Source organism: Aquila chrysaetos, chromosome 6 (assembly GCF_900496995.4).
Source record: "Aquila chrysaetos chrysaetos chromosome 6, bAquChr1.4, whole genome shotgun sequence".
Taxonomy (NCBI): Eukaryota; Metazoa; Chordata; class Aves; order Accipitriformes; family Accipitridae; genus Aquila; species Aquila chrysaetos.
The window spans coordinates 24751774-24773591 of NC_044009.1; the positions used below are offsets into that span (position 1 = coordinate 24751774).

General features: G+C 40.4%; 1 protein-coding gene across 2 annotated transcripts in view; it reads right to left on the reverse strand.

Annotated features, from left to right (window-relative positions):
• Positions 1-21818, reverse strand: part of PARD3B (par-3 family cell polarity regulator beta) — a 433465-nt gene that overhangs the window by 23204 nt on the left and 388443 nt on the right. For both annotated transcript variants that reach the window (XM_030017233.2, XM_030017234.2), the window contains one exon: positions 7918-7997. In XM_030017233.2, coding sequence (XP_029873093.1) covers positions 7918-7997 — 80 coding nt within the window. The remainder of the gene's footprint in view (positions 1-7917; positions 7998-21818) is intronic.

Consider the following 21818-nt stretch of genomic DNA (forward strand, 5'->3'; position numbering starts at 1 on the left):
TTTTAGTGTTTTTTTGAAGCTATGTCCCAGTTGTTGGAGACATTTTCTTTGCTCAATTTTCTTTAGTCGTTCCCATGGAAATTATAGAGGTGGCCTGTCAGCCGCAATCTGTGACTCGATGTCAGGAACTTTGACCTTTCTGACTTTCTAAAGTATACTTCTAGTATTAAGACTTAATTTGGCTTGGATAGAGGCATCCTGTTCATTTCAAGTGATATTTCTATTTTATTAGAAAGCTGGAGGTATGTTTTACAACCGAATTGCCTTCCTTTTGAATTCGATGTAGAGAGTTCTGTAATTGTGATCCTATTTACAATTTTCTTTCCTCCTTTCAGCCAAGTCTTAGAGAAAGACACAAGACCATTTTTTGGAACATCTACACTGACCCTTTTCCTACCTGCTCTGCTTTTAATGCCTGAGACTCTCCCTGTAGAAGGTATACACAGGTTATTTATGAACTCTGCATGTTTTTGGACAAATGTGTTTTGACACCACACAGAGAAAAACCTTCAGACTTCACATATGACAGAGGTGCAGCAGAGTAACTGAAATGGAGATAAAACAGAACAAGTTGCAACAGAGCACTTCCAGCTTTCTGCTGCACGTACGTATCACAAATCCAGTGTCCTGCTATGGATTTGGACTCTGTCCTTGAAATACAATGACTTTCCTGACATCTCAGAGATACTGGGCAGTTGCCACAGCAATCAGTTTTATTATCTTGCAGAGTTAAGTAAAGTTGGTTAAGCAAATCTTAAACTGTTTGATATTGGATTTAAGCTAATCTTTTAATGAGCACATCAGCTTGGTTCCCAAGCTTGTGCTCTAGCATGCAAGAATGATCTTTTTTCTTTGCCTGTATTTCATCTTGGCTGGTTTATTGCAACGTATCTTGGAGGTCCTTGAGTACGACCAGTATTGCCATTAAAACTGATTCTAAATTCATCTGCCAGGACTTAAAACCCAAATAAAACCGTACACCTATTTCATTTATAATGAGATCACCACATTGGAAAATAGAGACAGATAAGATTTTGCTGCATTTTCAATGAAAGTACAGCTGTCAAGATAAAAATCGTATTTAAAAAATATCCCTGAGTTACTGATATTACTTTAGATGATTAAAACAGAATAGAAAGTTAATAATCAAGTATACCGTAGAATATACTCCTTAAATATTATTTGTATTTCACATGACTAGGATGATGAAATTAGGTGGCCCATTCATTTTTGCGCCCTACTTGGTTCTAATCCTATTTAAGACTCCAAATTATCAAGTCGTCTTAGTTTTGCAGTCATGTCAGGGAAATATTGAAAAAAAAAAAAAGATTTAAATTGAAAGTTAAAAAATACTCACAATTGGTTCTCAAATCTTTGTCTTGACCCTCTTATCTTAATTTAAATCAGTATGAGAAATTGGGGACATACAGACTTTTTTCAGCTAACTGGACCTACAAAATATTTTCCTATCACTGTGCCCTTCACTGTTTTCCGCCACTTTGGAGGGAAAATCTGGGCATTACTAAAAATACTCGGCATTACATTATGCACCAGAAGTTAATAGGTTTGCTTTGTAACTGTATAATATATGTCCAGTAATGTGGTTTCACTGACAGACTGTGACTTTGGTGCTTCTGCACTGGGTTGATAAATTATTTCATTGCCATTAAAGTTTCGGCAAAGTCCCCGCCCCATTTATGAAAGTATATCTGCAGATGCTCTTTTTAACCACGTGAACGATGCTCCAATTTAAACAGTGCTACAAGGCAACAATGGCATTCCCTGCAATACCTGCGGTCTGCATCAGCATTGCCACCCTCTGCCTGCCATAAAGCACAATTTTGGGCTCAAAAAACCCAAAAAAGCCAATTCAGTAGAGCCATGTAACAAAGTCAACTGATGAGAGGAACAGTGGAAAATTGAGAGGCAGTCTATTACTAAGAAGTAGCTGAGCACCAAGAAGGTCCCTGGAAGATAACTTGGCAGAACAGCAGCAGTATTATGGGACAGACCAACGCTGACACCGTTACCAAGAACCACTGTGCCAGTGCATGGCACTTGTCAGTGCAGATGGGTCAACATCAAAAAACAACCAAGATGTCACATCCTTCAGCTGATGGCTATTACCATGACTGCACTGCTGGGTCAATGCTGTGCAACATACTGTTAGATGTCAAGGAGGAATGTAAATGAAGTATACAAAATGAGAAGGGGGACAGATTTTTTGCTATGTGGGATGGAATAAGTTAAATCAAAGTGATTTAAAGCAAAAAAATTAATTGTGATTTAAACCAACAAGCAGGGAATTTTGATTTAAATAATTGATTTTAAACCTTGCTTTTTCATCTGTGCTCCTTGGTTAGTCAATTCCCCTAGGTCGGGAATGCTCTGACAAGTTGATTTGCAGCTAATTACAGTCTGCACTAAAATTGTGATTTCTTTTTGTTAACCAGGAGAACACACTATATACATATTTAAGTAATGTCAGTATATTAATTTCAGATTCTGCTAGACAATGGTGAATGATGACTCTTATTTAATAGACAATTAACTTTGTCTTGTGATTTGTGTCAAGTCACTTTCTGATGACGTTTTTGGGATTCAATTAAATTGCAGAAATCCTGCATTTTGAAATAAACTTAGTAAAATAAAGGCAAGAACACTCAAGTGCAAGAAAAAGCTAATGAAACTTGCTAAGTAATCCATTCTTTCTGTTTGAAGAACCTTATCTCTTCATGACATAGGTGTTACAGAAACTTTGCTTTTGATCCAAAGAGTTGGAAATGTTTTTGACTCAACTCTAGAGGCTACCTCATAAATTGACTGCATGGGGACTCTGGCCTCTTGAGTCAATGCTGTTTTCATGCTCTATAGAGTAAGACCTAAGTGCTCAATTTATTTAATTTATTGAAAAGGAGGTTAAAAGATAACATAAATGATCGCTGCATAGAAGTACTGAAGGGAAGGTATTTTGCAGGCTTGGCTCTTAAAATCTAGCAGAAACAATATTTACCATAGTACTAGAAACTGAAATTGGGTAATTTCAGACTTAGGAAAAAAAAAAAAAAGGCATAATCTTTTTAAACAGTAAAATAATTAATGTCTGTAGAATGTAATGAATTCTCCACAACATGACGTTTTAATTCTAGGTTAGATGCTTCTGTAAATATATTTATAAAAGTAATGCGATGGATCAAAATTGAAATTTAGTTTGGTGCAAAAATATAGGTCTTGGAGGGCTCAGGCAAGGTGATCAAAAATTGTCCTTTCTGGCTTCATACCTAGAAATGGAGGATGTGCTGCTTTTAGCTACTGCCTTAAAAAGTGCAAGTTGCATGGGCAATCTAAAGGGAAGCTTCCAGTATGGCAAGACTACATGCTGCCACTGTACTGCAAGGCTAGTTCCTTAATATATTTGCAAATTTCCCAGTTTAAGATGCATGTTACCTTTAAGACGTATTCCTGTGAGCCAATTACCCGTTCGCTCAGCTGTCTCCTCCCAGCCACAGCAATACAGCTGAACTCATCTACACAGCCTGAACTCGTTTTTCCATGCTAGCAATTATTTTCTAATGCTCTTACTGCCTTTCCAGCCCCACCCCTTTTCTCAACAAAAATGCATGTTTTTCAATAATACGAGGATTCCAGAGAAAGTCTGGAGTATTAGCTTTCCTTTGGAATCAGCATTTCTTACCAGGAAGATGGCTGAGCTTTCTGATCTACACTCATCATGTCACCAGTATCTCGTCTCAGTGTCTGACAGTCTGCTTTTGGTCACAGCCAGCTTTTCCATCAACACAGAAAAGAACGTGTCCTTGAACACGAGATTTCTCCAAACAAGGCTGCCATTGGCAAGACTGTGATTTACATTAAAACAGACTTCCATAAGAGCAAGCTCAAAAATAAAACTATGAACAAACAGAGCAGCTTCAGCTTCATATCTGTTCCATAACTCCATCAAGAAAATATTCTGGATTACACCAAGAACACAGGCATTAAAAATCGTTTAAAAAATACAAATGTTTTTCTGGCTCCCACACCCTTGCCCTGCTCCTCTTCCCAAAAGAAGAGACTAAGAGGTGTAAGAACCAAGCCATTCTCCTTCCTAAGCAGGAGGATTTAACATTGCTTACTACTACTACTCAGCACTACTTAGCTGTAGCCCCAGGGCAACATGTAAGTATTGAGTGCAAAGAACTGGATCTCTCTTGCAAAGCCTTCCATTCTGTCTTTCCCACTTTGCTGCTTTTCTGCAGACAGAACAGCACAATGCGGTGCGAGATGAAGACCTGCCACTCTCCTGCCACAGCCACTTACCATCTAATTCAGATGTTTGCCTCTGTAGACATTTGCAAGCCAAGTCTACAGACCGACATTATTTTACCTAGAAACTTAACTACGTAGCTCAGCTGGCCACTCATTAAGCCAGTCACATACAAAGCCTTCCTCCAAAGGCTGCTGCCTCCCGTTTTCAGCTTTTAATTAAACATGTAACCTTACACAGGAACAGATCCTTCACTCAAAGGCAAAAAGGGCACCACAGAGCTCAGTGAGACCGCTACACTGGATTTGCTGCTGCATCTACTGAAAAGGCAAGCACACTCGACACAGCTGAATTCCTCAAATGCAGTTAATACTGACTTACATCACCTGAATTTGGCCCATAATATCTAGGCTTAAATTAGCAGCTTCAGAGAAAGACAGAAAAATAAAAAAGAAATGGGGAAAGCAGCAATGATATTTCAAAGCTCAGATTTTTACAACCCAGCAGCAGATGTGCTCGGATGCTGCTGGCAATCTGACTTACCCTTTTGTGCAGGATGCGTGCCTTTGCACAGGAATGGGGTAGTGCCTTAGGGGCACCAGACATTCATGAAGCTGTTTGGCAGGTGATCATTCCTCTTTCTTGCTCAGTGGGGAGGAAAACCAAAGCTCTCTTACTTAGTTTGTCCATGCCCACACACGCTGGCATGAGTCCTGCTGGCTTCCAGGTAAGCAGAACAGTTTCGCTGCGTAGGTCCCAGCTACTCTTGACATAGCACAGATCCCCTCCTCCCTCCTCATCCAGTGAAACTGGCTGCAGTCCAAGCTGCTTTCCTCTCTTCCTTGCGTGTGCCACACCACAGCAGCAGGCAAAGGTCGTATCTTCCTGGACTCAACACAATACTGCAATAAGAATCTGTTTCCCAGCATCTACAACCCTCACCTGAAGCCTCTTTAAGTATCTCTTATTAAACTGGACTTAAATGGCTTAAGTACGCAGACAGTTATATATCACGTCCGTACCAAATTCAGCTCAGTGGTTTGACCAAGATGAGGACAGGACAAGACAAGGAGGCGAATAAACCCAAGGGCAGGAAACCATGAACTAATAATACTAGAATGCTGGGGAAAAGAAAGCTGCTCTTTGAGGAAATACTACCTCTGTATTTCTTTCTACCTTCCTATTTCTTTCTCTTATTTTTTTTAAATAATGCTGCCCATTACAGTAGTATTCATGGATCCTCCACTGAGAATAGGCTGGCAAATGGGTGGTTTTTACCTGGATTCCTCTATACTCCTGGGCAGTCAGCCATGAGAACAAAAGAAATCACTCATTTCCATTAGTGGCTGGCAATGAGACTGCATCCCCTTCTTCTGGATTTAGACTTCACTGTAGCAATCTAGTAATTTGTGACTGCCAGGGCTTAATTACTGCAGTAACATGAAACTGCAAAACTTATAAAACGTAAGTATAAAAGGCAGCAGCGGATCGCTGGCCTGCAGGCACACCCAAGGGTGCGCTGCCCTAAGGCTCTGCTCCTGCCAGGGTGGAAACCCTCTGGAGACACAGCAACGGCATGGCCTGCGTGCAGCAGTGCGAGCGTTCCGGTCGGGAAGCACACAAAGCCCTGCTGAAGTGCAGGCCCTCTCACTCTCCAGCATAATCTTCTTAGGCACTGAGAGAAATGACACCCTTCACACCGATCTTCAAAAGCTTATTGAATGTTTGGATGACTTCCTAAATAGTGAGTCCCAGCCAGCTAAATACTCAAACCTGTCACAAGAGCTGGAGAGTCACGTTTCCAGCAAGATAAACGGCAGTTTTGGGAAGAACACTGTGAAATTCACGATCTGATCTACCTTTAAAAAAAAACCCAAACAAAACACAAAAACGCAGGGTGCAGAGGCGAGCAGTACAAACACCTAGGGGACATGCTGAGGATGCAGCAGGTTTGAAAAGGAACGGGACAGAAGGAATACAGAGAACACTGCTGCATAAAGCAAGGGCAAGTCTGCATCTGCACTGTTGTGCTCACTTCTGGTCATCCTTGCTTGAAAGGAATACTGGAGGAAAAAAAAGAATTCTGGGTGATGGAAGTTACTTCACTGAGAAATTCCATTTTATAAAGATTGAAAAAATAAGGTTGATTAGCTTGAAGGGAAAACAAATAAAAAGAGACATGCTACAGGACTACAAAAATTGCTGTAGAAAGTTACACTGGACACCAATTGCTAATTTATTCTTGTAATTCACAAGAAAGTACTGAACAAAATTGAAGTTTAAAATAGATAAAAAAGTGTGCATAATTAAACTACATCTAACTAACCTGTAAAAACCACTGCTAAAAACATAACAGGAGACAAGAGTGTTGGAGGATGATGAAAAAAAGATGGCTATTTACCTAGGAGAGTAAGAATATCCACAGTCAGTCAGGAAGTACATACAGGACACACTGCTGGAAAGTAGGCTGCTGTTAGAAAAGCCAGTTACTGCACAGGACGAATTTCCAAAACGATGGCTGACACAAATATCATTTGAAGGCAGTAACTAAACTATAGACACATCCTTTGGTTTAGAAACCACGTACATTAAAAATGCCTACAAACATCCGACAATGTCTTGTGAGACAGCCTTTATACATTGGTTTCCAAAAGTAAGATCTTTGTATTTTCATCTGGAATTGGACATAGCGTTACATATTTATCAATCAATCTCTCCAGTGACACCTTTGAATGTAAATAGCTCAGTGGAAAAAGAAGCAAAAAGAAACTATTCACTGATTTCCTAAATGCCAGCACTAGTTCACAACAAAGAATCTCTTCTTGCTTGTAAATAGCTGGTTTTGCTTTGCTTTTACAAATTATCTTGCTTGTAGGTCCAAGAAGTGGACTGGGCAACCCCTCTAAGGTCTTTCCCAGCTCTCTAATTCTAAAGGGGAAATATTTTTCTATTTTTGTTTTCCTCCCACTGCTTCCCACTATCTCTTCTAGCATCCTCTTGCTCCCCTTTCTGGCTTGCTAAATCTTACACTCCGCTATTAGAACTCCCATAGAAACAGGGCTGAAATCTCTGAAATGCTTCCTTTTTGTTATGCCCCACTGGTTTCAGACTAGAATTACTCTTCATTGAGTTGATAAGGATTAAAAATTTAAAAAAAGCCATCAGAGAATTCACTCTCATTTCCACAGTGTTCAGTTAAAGCACAGAGATGCCCTGCTGGAGTAGGACTGCTAGTCAGACAGTCCTTGCAGCAACAGTGGGACTTCAGTAGCAGTGGCTGCTGTAGTGGAGCCTTGCCACAGCAGTACTCTGTCAATGCCAGCTAGGATTATATCACTATAAACTCGGTCATTTATGCCCTGCTACGACCCGTTATAACTCTTGCAGAGCCATCTTCCTCAATGTCATGTTCTCTACCTGTGGATCATGACTCTTGCTGACATGTTCAATGACAGACTTCTTTTTTTAAATTCAAAAGTCCAAATTAATAGTACAGTTATAAAGATGGCACTAAATCAGCAGCAGAAGGTGACAAGACAAAACTGCAAAATAATCTCTATTTGTTGGAGCCTGACATCAGCTGTGGGCTGATTTCCCTACCCATCAGAGGGAGGGTGAACCAGAGTGTGTGTGTATGAGGCTCAGTGCTGTACCTGGGTAAGGACGCATACTGCCTTTCCATCCCCTCGAAGTGGAGACTGTATGAGCTCCCATCTGGACCTTTTCCAGGCACCTGTGGAGAGGAGAGTAATTAGAGATGAAGATCAATTATGCAGCCCAGCTACTAACAATGCATCTCAAAACGATAAGCAGAGAACACATGATGCTGCAACATGCCAAAATCAACAAAAGAAAGGCAGGGGCTCAAAGAAACTCCAAATCCCATACATAATCTTATCACTGCTAACAAGAAAGGCTTCTGTATCAAAGAACTCTTTAGAACAGGTACAATCTTCAGAGCCTTTTCCTCGTCTGTGTGCTAGCCGGGATACTCTCTCTCCTTCCCTGGCTGGCCTTCCTCCTAGAATTCAGTAACATGAGGCCATAATCTAATTAAGCACACCCCTTCTGATTCCAGTGACGTAACTACTTGAATCACAGCTAGTACCAAGTACAAACTTGTGTGTTTTGCTCAAGTATAAAACGTGATATAAACAGGCTTTGCTCTCATTCTTAACACAAATCCAGAAACTTTCCCTAACGCCACTGCAAAGCTAAGTATCCAGCTGGGAGTTAAGTGCATTTATCACGCTCTGGTGCCATTTCAAAAGTGAAGCATTAGTGCGCTCAGTCAAAATGCCAGCTCGCTACTTGGTTTGTTTTCAAGATGGCAACCAGAGTTGGCTGCAGAGCGCAATTCTATCGGGAAGGCTCCAACTGGGGTACAAAATGGTGAACTTCAATGCTTTTAGCACACAGGAGCTCTCCCAATTTCACTCACTCAATGCCTGCTGATGGCCCAAAGTGTTAAGAGCCTTGTTAAAATGGAGCTATTAGTCTTTTCCTCCATAAATGCAAGAGGCTCTGACTGCCTTCAGTGTTTCCTACATTAGTATGTATTCCTATTCCGGTGCTGCTAGAATCAGCAGTTTTATAAAGCAATATACTAAGAGGCCATTTAAAATCCCCTTCCCCTTTTACAGATTAATAGCAGAAAGGAAGATTTAATGCCTTTTCAAACATTTTTAACAATTCATTAAAAAGAAAAGAATAAATCACACCAAGCTCTTGGCAAATGCCTGATTATAGGAAGAGAAAACAAACAAAAATTAACACGTTTTTCACATTCTACAGGTTAGAGTACATTTCTGTCAGTCCTGTAATTTATGCACAATATACCATTCTCACTGAAGAGATGTATAAGCTTTTACAATGGGAAAGGTTGTGCACTTAGCTGTAGTAAGTCTTATCTACCTTTACATAGCCTTTCTGTTTACATAGCCATAGTCTCTTGTGGACCCATTACATAAGCCAAGTCCAATACAGAGAGAGGCACTATCCCTTGGAGCTACTACGCAAGCTTAGGAATTATTCTAGACAAATACCGTTATGCACCTTGCCACTCACTGAACATCCCAGATACTCATAAGTGAAAAAAAAATTATTTAGCACAGGCCTCTTGCTAACTCCCCTTTATCTGACTCAAAACAGAAAGCAGTCCTCATGGAACTGATGGCCACAAGAAATAACCACCTCTGATTCAAAATGACCCATGCTTTAGCAGTGCCTGACTTTGGATGAGCAAAAAATAACAGTAATTGCCCTACATTTCAAAAAGAGGGCAGTAGGCTAAATGGATCATTCATTCATTTTTTCCACCAGAAAAAGTGACATGTAGAGAGAATTTATAAAAAGATAGAGTCACTTAGGTGAAGAGTCACAGCCACTTTGGCTGTTCTTACACTGCTAATTTTATCAGGTTGATAATTCCCCTTAATTCACCAGGTATGCCGGTGAGAGAAGAGCCTCCACACTTCTGCCGTTTCATGAAGAAGAACGAGGGGACAAGAAATGACTGTATAATTTGGTTCGCTCAGCACAAAAGTCATGTAGTATACAGTCTACCTGCATGGCTGTAGATAGGCTATTAATTATGTGCAGCGGCAAGATGTTTATAAGCTAAAGGATGAGCCTGGTAACTCTGCATTTGCCACCCCGTGCAAGTTTCCTGGTGATCACTCTCACACCTAGCAGGAATAACAGCAGCCAGTCAACGTGCAAAACCACAAACAGATTTGGAATTGCATCAGCATTGAGCAGTGATCCCCAAACTTATACCAGTCACCATAAACTAAAAAAATATTTACACCGCAAGGCCTTTTTGCAGCCTGAAAACACCCCTTTTCCGACGGCTTCCTACAGACCAAATAGAAGGCTATACCCCCCGCCAGGTCTGTTTGTATATATGATTTGAGAGACAGTTGCCATAGAAACACCCTGGCGGTGGATACACAATTTTGCTAATTTGGATCCATCGAGTGGCTGAGTCTCCACGCCCTATATAAAACCCCTGATGCACTGGAAAAGCATGTTCTGGCTCTGCACGGCTAATTAAAGACTCAGCCATTTCTTCTCCTTTCCCTTCTCCATCTGTCCATGCGACAGTAAAAATGTATCATCACTCAGCCACCAGCAAAATGGTGCCTGGAATAAAATACTACCCCAATGAAAAGAGAACTTGCGAAAACGGAAACTCTTCCTTCATAGAAGTTATTTCTGTTTCAGAGAGAGTCAAACCAAAGGGTTCTTTGCTGTCTCTTACAACAAACTAAGCTAAAAATCAGCGTGAAAGGTACTAATTAACAAGATCAAAATATTCCAGCTTCTCCTCCTTCCTTGAAACAGGATGTATGCAGCTGGCCCTCAGTCCAGGTGCAGAGGTTTTAACCACGTAGTTAATAATCACGAAATATTTAGGCAAACAAACAGTAACCTTAATAAAAAAGAATTAAAACTTGGAAGTCCTATCAAAGCCAAATGGACGCTGACCATGAGGTGACCAGTGAGGCGCGGGAGCTGACGGAAGGTGCATTACTTGGCTGAGTCCATATCAGAGGCGGCTGGAAGAGTTTTTGAGACCAACACCCCCATCAGTAAAGAGAGAACTTGGCAGCAGATAAAATACACATTTCACAAATGTATGGTAATGCATAGCAGAAAGAATGATCCAAAACATGCTCCCGTATTTTTAGGGTTTAAATTAACAACATCAACCTAAATAAGAGCCATCATTATGAAGAGATCATCTCTTAGTCTAGAGCGGCCTCAACTAACAAGCAAAACATGAATATGCAAAAATAACGGGGTAGAGATAAACACAGAAACAGCGATCATCCCATCAGTGCAATTAAAAGAGCAGCATGCTTAAATTGAGGAAAGGAAATGCTATCTTTATCAAAAAGCAACAACAAACAATTCATGAAACTTAACTGTTGCAAAGTATGGCCACTTTGTAAAACGGAAAATGAATAAACTGGATACACATATGAAGCAGAACAACTAGCACCAGGTTAGCAGAAGACAGTAAAGCCTCTGACAGGTTGAAGAGAGGTAAAGCCTCAAAGAGTCAGCCATTCCCTGAAAGGGAGAGCAGGCAGAAACCTCTGTAGCAGCAGGTTATTCTCTTAGTCGCCCCTTTGGGAATCCCGATGAGTTCTCTGAAGGACATAGCAGTGGCCACTCTTGGAGACAAGGTACCAGACAAACGGGCAAGACATTGTATCCATATAACTCCATGCCTTCATGGTCAGGATTTTCTGTGTGCCAGAAAGGCATTTTCTTCTACATAGCTAGCAACGCTTTTATTGTTCAAGTCTCTTTTTAAAAAAACCAATAATTACCATCATCAAACAAGATTTCTGCGATAGAAATGCGTCATTTCAGAAAAAACCCTATGACACCTCTGCATCTTTAATTAAACCCCTGCCAGTCCCCAGGGGCAGAACCAGGCTGAGGTAAGCACAGACTGAAGAGCGGTGTGGGCACTGTGTGCTGCTTTACTCTCTCTAAGTCTACAACCTTCAGCAGGAGACCAATGTGAAGGGCCAAAAGGCAGAGAAAAACAAGCACAGGCTGCAGCTCCCTCCACTTCCCTGGACAAACGGAATCCACAGTTGTTTCAAGACAGAAAACTGTAGAAAGATTCATAGGTTCACGTTTCACATGCAGATCCAAAACAGACAGAAGGGGAAAGGAACTGTAAAGAAAAAGAGAAAACAAAAGCTGTGTAGGTGTCAGTGCAAGCTACGTCCCTGGCAAACACGGTAACTGCGGGGCACTTCGAGTTTTCTAATACATGGAAGTGATAAGCTAGCAGCAAATACCTCTAACTTGCCAATTCTCCCTAGGAAAACTTCCCAGGAAAAAAATAAAAAAGGTAATGTGAACATGCACTTGTAGATCAAGCCAGAAACAAGTATCTTAGAGCATTCAAATATTTGCAAATAAATTATAAGGCGTAAGTAGACTATATCTGCATGCAGGTATCTTGAAGTAAGTCTAAGATTTGCCTACAGGAAAATTCTGGGGCTGCAGAAGAACAGTTCTTTAAGAGCAGAGAAAGGATTTACTTCATCCAGAAGCTTGAGACTACCTTGAAAACGGTGCAGAAAAGTGCAAGAGGCCGTGTTTTTTCCTGGGAGACACTGCATTTCGTTCCTCCTCACCTGCCTTACATTGCCTTCCTCCTGGAGCATTTGTTAAAGACTAAAAGACTAGCTGCTAGGAGGAAAACCTCCCTTGCCCCTTTCATATAGATCAAGGTATTTGGGGTTGGAGAGCCTTTGCGGTATGAACAATAACAATTATAGCGATCTTTTTTAAAGTTTAAGCTTCATAAATCAACTTTTTCTTGTGCATTTGCACACAGTTCAAGGTGAGAGCTACCTCCCTGCAAATGGAAGCCAACAGCAGCTCCTTGCCCCTAACAGTGGAGACACATTCGGCAGGACAGTGTGTTTTCACCTAGGGCTCTACCTCCTGTCACAAATTCTCACCTGAGCTACCCGAGCTCCCTGCTCCATGTCCGTCCCAAGTGAAGTTGGCATGCTGAAGACCCAAGACCGTGGGTACTCCTCATAAAGAAAAGAATGATGCAGAGCCATTTTCAGGGTGGCTGTCTCAGAAAGCTGCAGTCACCGTTCCCTCTCCTGCAGGTATTTTATTTAGAGCTGCACACAGAAAACTTTGATCATCTTTGCAGAGATCAGTTTGTTAACAAATTTGTTTAAAGCTTCTTAACTAGCCATAGAAAAACCAAAGCTCGGAGTCAGAAGTTTCACACTCTTAAAAAGGAATAATACACAGTGGGCGTTGCCTTCAGGCTTACTCATTTTTCACTTACACGCTAAACAGCTCCTTTGCCCTTTTAATTTTTCTTTTTAACCCTTTGTTTCCCCCACTTCTGAACAATAAGTCTCCTCCAAACATTTCAATTATCATTAAGATCAGAGAGAAAATGAGGAGCGTGCGCTGCCCACTAGATAAGTAGCAATAGCATAACTTCACAAAGGCCGATGTGATTTTAGCTACCTGTTTGTGAACCCAGTGCAAAACACTGCTGACTCTACTTGAGTCATGCCTGACTTACTTAAAATTATGGGAGACCAGGAAGAGCTTACGAAGGTAGGAGTCCTGGGACTCCTAACTTTTTCATTTATTCACTGTATACGCTCAGGAAAGTCACTTGAGCTTGTGCATTGTGGTTTTCTCCCCAGAAAAAATGGCATGATACTACCATTGTATTTTATATGACTGATGTGCACTAAAAGACAGGAGCCATCCCAGGAAGGCTGCAGAGTGAGACACGTGCTCTGCTATCACCCAAGTGCTTTGAAAATGCCACTCAGTTCTGCTTTTTGCCTGAAAGTCTGTGTATAAACATGGCACGTAGAACTGCTGCATTGCTTAGTACATTTTTCAATAGTCTTGTGATCATCTGTTAAAGGACTTGATTCAGATGCTGGTTTGACCTCTGTTCTCAAAGCTCTTCTTCTGTCTGTGAGCGTTTCTAATCACATGGGTTGAGATTCAGCGTGCCAAAAAGAGTCGTGGTATAACGGAATTTGCCCTTTAACCTTCAGGTCTCCCCTCTGCTGAGAGACAGTTGGTTTTTGTTTTCAATTAAGTGAAAACTGAAGAAAAACTGAGAGAGGTAAAAGTGGATTTGTTCCCCACCCTGGTCTCAATGTTTCATACACAGGTGAAACACCAAAATTCACCCATTTTATTTTTTGCATTTCAACTGTCTGCCTGATTCTGGGGACCGCAAGTGAAATTTAAGAGCATGATTAGACTCACTAACACTTTCTTTAACTGTTAAAACAGAGGTGGGATATGTTAAGGCAGTGAACTGGATGTTCCATGTGAAATGGAAGAAGTTGATCGCAGGGGTCGTCTTAATTCCTTACTGCTGTGATACCCTAATTATCCCACCCTCCAAGACCTCCAGCATTTACACAGAAAACATGTTTTCCTCCATCCAGCTTTTTTATGTTTTCCATCAAAAGGTAAAAATTAAAAATTCTACCAGTGTCCACAATTCAAAAGAATTTTCCTGATGTTTTCCTTACATACACAAAGAGGGATGTATTTTGCTTTCCTGGTTTTGCAATGAAAGTTGAAACAGTGATTTTGCGTTATTATAACACTCATCATTTCTCCCTCTAATTTGGATGGTTTTTAATAAAGCTCCATTGATTCCACTGAAAGAAATCCCTCCTGGCAAAAGCAGAACACACACGCTGATTGCTAATATGCAGCAATTATCATATTCAGCAGCGCACTTTAATATCTTATTTATAGATGTATCTATCTATAATTTGCTTTAATTAAGTTGCATTGATTTTAATGACAGAAGCAGTCCTCAAAGAAGAGTCTAATGTTATATGAGCCCATCGTTACTGCTTTACCATTGTTTGGATGTAAGACAGCACCTTTAATACTTCTTTTTGATATTCATAGTGGTGCTTTTCTTCGCTAACTGGCTGCAATGGCAAACCAAGACGATCCACAGGAACTCTCAAAACTACCTCCACCACTGGAGAGAGAGCACTTTCAACTTCCCTGTTACAAACTTGCTCGTAGGACAGTTTAAGAATAAGGAAGGAAGCAGTATCTTCCCAGCAGGTCCTGAGGAACCTTGCGTTTCTGTTCCCACTCCATTTTACAGACATCTTGGGAGTGTAATCATTAGAGGTTATTAAATCATGGTCTGATGCCTTCAAAGTTTGTTTTGGGCAGCCTGGCACCTACTTTAAACTTTTTTATTTTCTTGTCAACAGAAAAGACAGGGTAAATAATTTGGGAAGGTGAATCAACAGATGGCTATAGATGCCTGTTCACATCCCAATCACCAAGTCATGATCTTGTAGACTATTAAAGTTCTGTTTTCTGGGCTCAGTCACAGGGAATGTTGAGCCTTCTTTTTATTAAGCACACGCTCACTTTCAGCATTTTATACTAGTCTGGCTTTGAGATTATTCCAGAGAACACTTGATGCTATTAGAACTGTGACTAAGTTTGTCAAAAAACATCTTGAAGAACTAAAGGAAAGTATCACTGCACTCCTAGTAGAGTCTCACAGCCTTGGTTTCTGCTGGGTGTTACCACATACCTTGGCCCTGATTCAGGAAAGCATACTAAATACTGATGAGGGTGGTTTGTTTTAATTTCAATAGCATTTGATTCCTCTTGGAGGCATTCCCAAAGCTGACATACACCTGCATCTCTCAGTGGCTGTATCTCCTTTTTGGGTGAAAATACACGGTAAAAACATTTATATCTCTGTATCCTGAACACGTCTTCAGACATTTGAACGCAGCATTCTAGTGATGATGATCTCGGCACCTCCATCTCTGAAGTAACCCCATAAGATATTACTGGTCCACATCAATTGAGGATCTATCTCAGAGACTATTGAGGTAGCTTTATAACATTACTTATGCAGATCTTAATATATCATTCACTGTTAGTATTTTTTTTTGAAGTGAAAAATAAGTGCTGGCTTTTTAAATCACCACCTTTTGGAATATATCAGCACTAATTTTATAAGAATTGTTCATGTTAAAATGCAAGGGCATGATCTCAAAGGAAAAGCGCCAAAGTAGCTATGCAAGTACATTTTCAGTTTCTGGTCATCATTTTTCATTCACTGATTATTGCTTAAGTGTTGATTAATAGTTATGTTCAGGCTGCTTGAATGCATTTCCCTTGGGTGAGAAAAACATCCTTGTCTAAAGGAAAAAAGAGATAGTAATCAAACCATCCTTTCTCTTCCCCATAAGAAACACAGACACACACTCCAGAGTCACTGATGATTTTGGTTTTGCTGGTGAGTAGTTTTGAAAATTTTCACTGAGAAAATCAGCTGTATGCAATCAGAACACTACTTGGTCAGTCAGATTGCTAGGCAATTAAATGCTTCCCTTCTGTCTGTCTGTCTGTACACATATATACACATACGTACACATATATACACGCGTACACACACGGATGTACATACTTACAGTCACTGTCTCTTCTCCCTGTGCAATGAATACCAGGAACACTGATGACAGCAGCAGTGCTCCATGCTGGAATTAAGCAGGGCTGATTATCTCAGGATTTACTTTTCCTCCTCAGTAATGCCCTACCTCTTGTTCAAGGAGGTGAAACTAATGGTTTAGATTTAGAGAGAGCGGAAAATTCTGTATAAAGGCAATAGACTGAGGGAAATACAAACACAGATGGGAACTTTAAAAGGGAAACAGGCTGTTCCCATAACAGTTTAAAAACATGGCAATTGCCTTAGCTTAGTAGAAAACAAGCTCTCAGCATTTGCTGTATCTTGCAACACTAAGTAGACAGAAAATAGCAAAGATGGAGGTGAAGCCAAAACTGCAGAGTGTTTTTGCACAGCCCCACAAAGATAATATTCTGCTTTCTGAACCCTAGCTCTGCGATCCCCAGTGCTGGAGGACTATGGTTTCCTGTGACCATGCAAAATGAGATCATTTCCTGGCCTGTGTCCGTCTCTGTGGGTGGCTTCTTTTTCCATTAGTCATATAATATGTTTTGGTTAATTCTACCTCTTAATTGTCTTTAATGAGCACCAGATTTGCAACACCCTCACTTGCAAACCTTTTCTCAGAGTAGAGGCAAACAGAGGCCCTTCAGCTGACAGCAAAACTTAAAAGCAGCAAACCAAAAAAGCCTCGGCACCCATCAGCATTGATTCTTTCCAACTACAAGGGGACACTTCAGTTGCTCTTCCACTGAACCAGGCCAATGTAATTAATCTCTTCCCAGCCACTAAATAACTTAATGAGATACACTTCTGATGCAATATACAGCATACATAATACATACATGTGAATACGTTTCTAAAGCATATCTCCTGCAGTTGTTCTACAATACTGTGCACAATTCCTTCCCCCCCCACGAAACCAGTCCTCTGCCTTAGCCTGTTTGAAACTAAGCTGCTTCTTGTTCCTCCCAGTCTTGCATTCTTTGCTTCTCTTCTCACTGTAATTAGTTTACAAGACTACTTATCCAGATGATTACTGCTTTTAAATGACAGTCGTCTTTTCTTTTACTCCAGTTCATTGTTGTGTATCATTTTGTCTTGCTATCTGAATACCCAGTTCTCTAAAGCATTTTCTCATTATGTTATCTCCTGATATAAGGCATTTTGAAATACTTCATGAGAGACACTGTATGAAGTAAATTGAATTGAATTTTCTCTCAAAGTCAGGGGCTTTCAGCATCTTTCTCTAGCTAAGTCAGCAGAGTTCTTGGCACCAATGCCAGGATGTAATGGCCACACTTTGCAGCCCAGCTATAAGCTTGTGTTCTTTTTAGGGAAAATGAAATGACAGTGTCAGTACCTGGAAAGCAAACAGGGGACAGATCAATATTTCCATTTATGATGAGGATGGCAAAATGAAAATGTTTGGGGTATTTTTGAGGTTTTTAATGCACACATTGCAATAATGTCATTTTGCTGTTATCTACCTACATCTGGTGTTGGTGCTGAATGTGTACGCGGGGGGTATATGCATGTGTATGTCAGGGAAGGAAAGAGGGAGGGAAGGGGGAAATAGCAGGGCATGGAACTAAATTGCAGAGCCAGTAGTGGAAATAGACAGTGAAAAGCTTCCTGCAGGCAGGCGGCTTCACAGGGGAGAGCGAGCCTTTCATTGTCTATAAAATCATGCCTTGCTGGAGGTCCTCAAGAGTAGAAGGGGTAGCGCCTAGAGGCAGTAAATCTCTCACTGTTGTATTATTACATTCTAAACACTTAGCTACTGTACAAACCAGCACACTGCTTCAAGAGAAGAAAAGGAGGAAGAAGGGGGAAAATGAACAAAGGGAAGAAAAGGAAGATGGCAATAAAATTGGGAAACAACTCCCTGCCACAGCTCTCCCCAAGAATACTTCACATCAAAGAAAAACAGCAAAGAGTAAATCGTCATGGAGTTAAAAGTTAACCTCAACTCCTTCCATTGTGATTTGACACCACTCTGGAACAGTACTCCTAGAATTTGAATGGTTAGTCTGTAGCACAGGGTATTAAATCCACCTTAATCCTGTTAAACATAGATGCCACTAAAGAGAGAGGCACTCTCTCAAAGGCATCATGACAAAAGCTCTCCACACTGCAAATTAAATATGGTTAACAAAGGAAAAAAAAAAATCCCAAACCTGCATTAATACTGAGCAAACAACATCAGCATAAGCAGGCTTAGAGAGAGGGAATTGCTTTCCATATGCTATGGCATCAGGTTCCTCCGGATCTTCAGATACCGGTCTGTAAATGTTACAGACATTGTTTCTCCTGCTTGCAACTGCTGTTGGGTGGCGACCTTCTTTGCTTGCTGATACCAATTTAGCAGTTGGTACAGTTTCTCTGTGATTTGGTACTGTCTGTTGTTTGCTGGTACCAGATGGATACCAGATGGGTAACTGTGGGCAATGGTTCCTCTGTGTTCCAGTCCCCAAAATCACTGCCTATAGGGTCAGTGTTGTCAGTTGACTCCTAAATGGCACTTCAAAGCAGCATTCTGAAAAACCTCAACATCTGTTCGTTACTCTTAATGACCTTAAAAAAAATGTAGCCAGGAGTTACTGTGCATCTGCAGGAAAAATACAACCTTGCAGATGCTTGCAACCATCAAACTCGCTCCTTGCTAATGGCAGCTCCAGAAGCCACCACCTCAACTCTAACAGTCAGCACTCAATGTGAAGTATAATCAATATATTCTTTTCTGTGGTAGCTCCACAATGTAGGAGTTCAGAGATATTTCAAGGCATTTTTCAAACAGTACTTGCAGCAGTGAAGTGGAAGAACAAGAAAACAAAAAACTTAAAGTGCCTTTGAAAGGCAGCAGGGATACCTAAAGGCCAAATGTAAAGCATGGAGGGAAAGCAGGGAGAGAGAAATTGATGGAAGAGATCTGTTTTAACTATTAATTTGTGATTGGTCTTTCAAAATGTTGACCTAGTTGTCAAACTATACACAGGAGCTGAAAGGTCAGTTTTGAATACTGCCTATTGCAGTTCCCTCCCATGTTATTCCATATCACTGCTTCTGTTTCTAAGAAAGGGAAAAAAGTTTATTTAGGACAGTACGGGAGCATTTTGGTAAATTCTCTGTACATGCTACAGTAGAATGCTGTCTACAGAAAAATATAGCTGACATCAAAGCATGTTCGCCACCCCCTGTCTTGCTTCCTGGAGAAGTTATGATAAACAGGTTATGTGTTCCCTAAGGTTACCATGGAAACCCATTCTTTTCAGGCCATCATTTGCAAAGGTAAAATTTGCATTAAAATGTGATGGAATTTGATTTTGTGCATGTGTGTGTGAAACTCAAGTGGGGTCATGCTACCACGCGGTATAGCTATTATTTCAAACCCAGGAGCATACGCTTAAGAGAGAGATCTATTAATCCATGTAAACACCTCAGTGACCAAATTACAGTTTAATTGCTAACTTGACAGGTACCTTCCTAGCAAATTAAGAGAAATACTATGAAAATTAGCTTCAAATGCAAATGTAAATGTTAATACTGATCCACTGGTGGGTACCACTAGATAGTATTTTGCTAAATTCCACTATAATCATTCCACAGGAAAGATTGAATTTAGATTGTCAGAATGACTTTGTTTTGATGATGGCAGACAAGGGATGGAAGGCACAGGCATGTATTTCAAATTATAAATTTTTATCTTATCTTGAAGGGGTTATCATAAAATTATGAAGTATAGAATATATTTTGATATAACCATACTTACTGCAATACAAGAAACTTTTGGATCTCCTCAGAATCCCAATTTGCTCACTTTGTTTTGTGTCATATCATAACTTCAAAGTCATAATTTCACTCTAGGTATCTGCTACTCTGACTTTTCTCGGAATACCTGATGGTGTAAAGCATATACCCAGTCCAGGCCTTCCCAGGGTCCATGTTCCTTGAGAGCCACTGCCATTATTTGTTGCCACGTGTAGCACTGGTCTTCCTAACATAGGAGTGCATTATTCACAATAGTAATTTTGACAATCATTACTTCCAGCCTATCAAGAAAACAGATGAGTGGACTAAACCCAGAAAAATCCTACCACTGGTGACCAGACTGCATTTTAGAAGAGATACCAGTATTTGCCCTCTTGCTCAGTTGTACACATTCACAACACACATGCTGAATTTGATATACTACTTTATGAAATCCATGCTACTCTGGGACACTGGATTATTCACATATCATCTGCTTTGAATAGCAGGACCCCCTTGGAGGCAGCAGGGGCAGAACTCATACTTCTGCTTGGAAGGCAGACATCCCAGTATCACCTGGATTACAGAAGACTCAATATCTCCTATCATACAGGACTTATGACATATAGTTCAGCTGGAATGGCTCTACTTAATATTGGGCAACACGACACCTAACACAGCAACCAGGCCATTTGATGAAGAAAATGCAGCAAAACCACAGACAGCAGTATTTGTCGCTCTTGCTTTCTTATTGTTAATAAATGCAATTGCACAGCAGGTGTCTCAAAAACACTAAAAAAAAAAAAACCAAAATCAACCCTTCAGATTTGGTTGCACAGTGCCAGTATTTTATCAGACTCCCTTCTGCATTGGGAAATTTTTGCTTACAAATTCAATTAACTAAACAAAGCAAGAACATTAAAGAAGGTTTAAAAAACCAAATGCAAACAAAAATGAAATTGTTTACTAACTTTTGCAGAAGTTCTCAAAGCTCGACACATTCAATAGAAGGAATGTGTTCCACTTGGATCCCGTATTGAGCAAGAAAGAAGGCGCTAGCGCTCCTTTTTCCAAGTGTTCTTTAACAGCCAGAGTTGAGGTTGAAAGTTGAAAAGAGCTGGTCCTGAGCAGAAATGCCAAACTCATGTACAGCACAAGCCTTACAGGGTAAATGGAGTTCTCTTTTCCCATATTTTGTACTTTATTTTTATGCAGACTTGATATTAGATTAGCATCTGCACTACAGACCTTAGACTGGGAACTAATAAAGTTATCCGTCCAATCTCTCCATGTCTGAGTCAGTGACTTTCTTTTTCATTTTAAATAATTATAACAATGTCGCCTGTTTGTTGAGAAAAATAGAGCCTTTATATATTCACAGATAATTGCTTATACCCAGCACCCAGTGATACATTCTAATTACTTTTCACACCTTAGCTGTGAAGAAATCTCAAACTTTTTAGTGTTTTTTAACTGCAAGACAACAATGTAGCCAGAGCACTGACACCTTGACTGCTGAAACTATGCCTAGGATGAAATTTAACAAGCAGTTCTGCTAATGCATTTTGCAGTGAGGAACTTTAGCAAAACTCAAGAAGACCCAAGGCCTCCACCTCAGATCTTGTGCTGCAATAATGAGAAGTGCTGCACAGATGTACAATAGAAGAACTCAATCCAGAAATCAAAAGTAATCAAAAGTCCATTATTTCAGTTGGCTTCTGTCACATACTTAACTATAACAAATAAAAGATCTGTACTCTGTAACAGCCTCAATGACATAGTTGTATTGCTTGACCCGGCTTC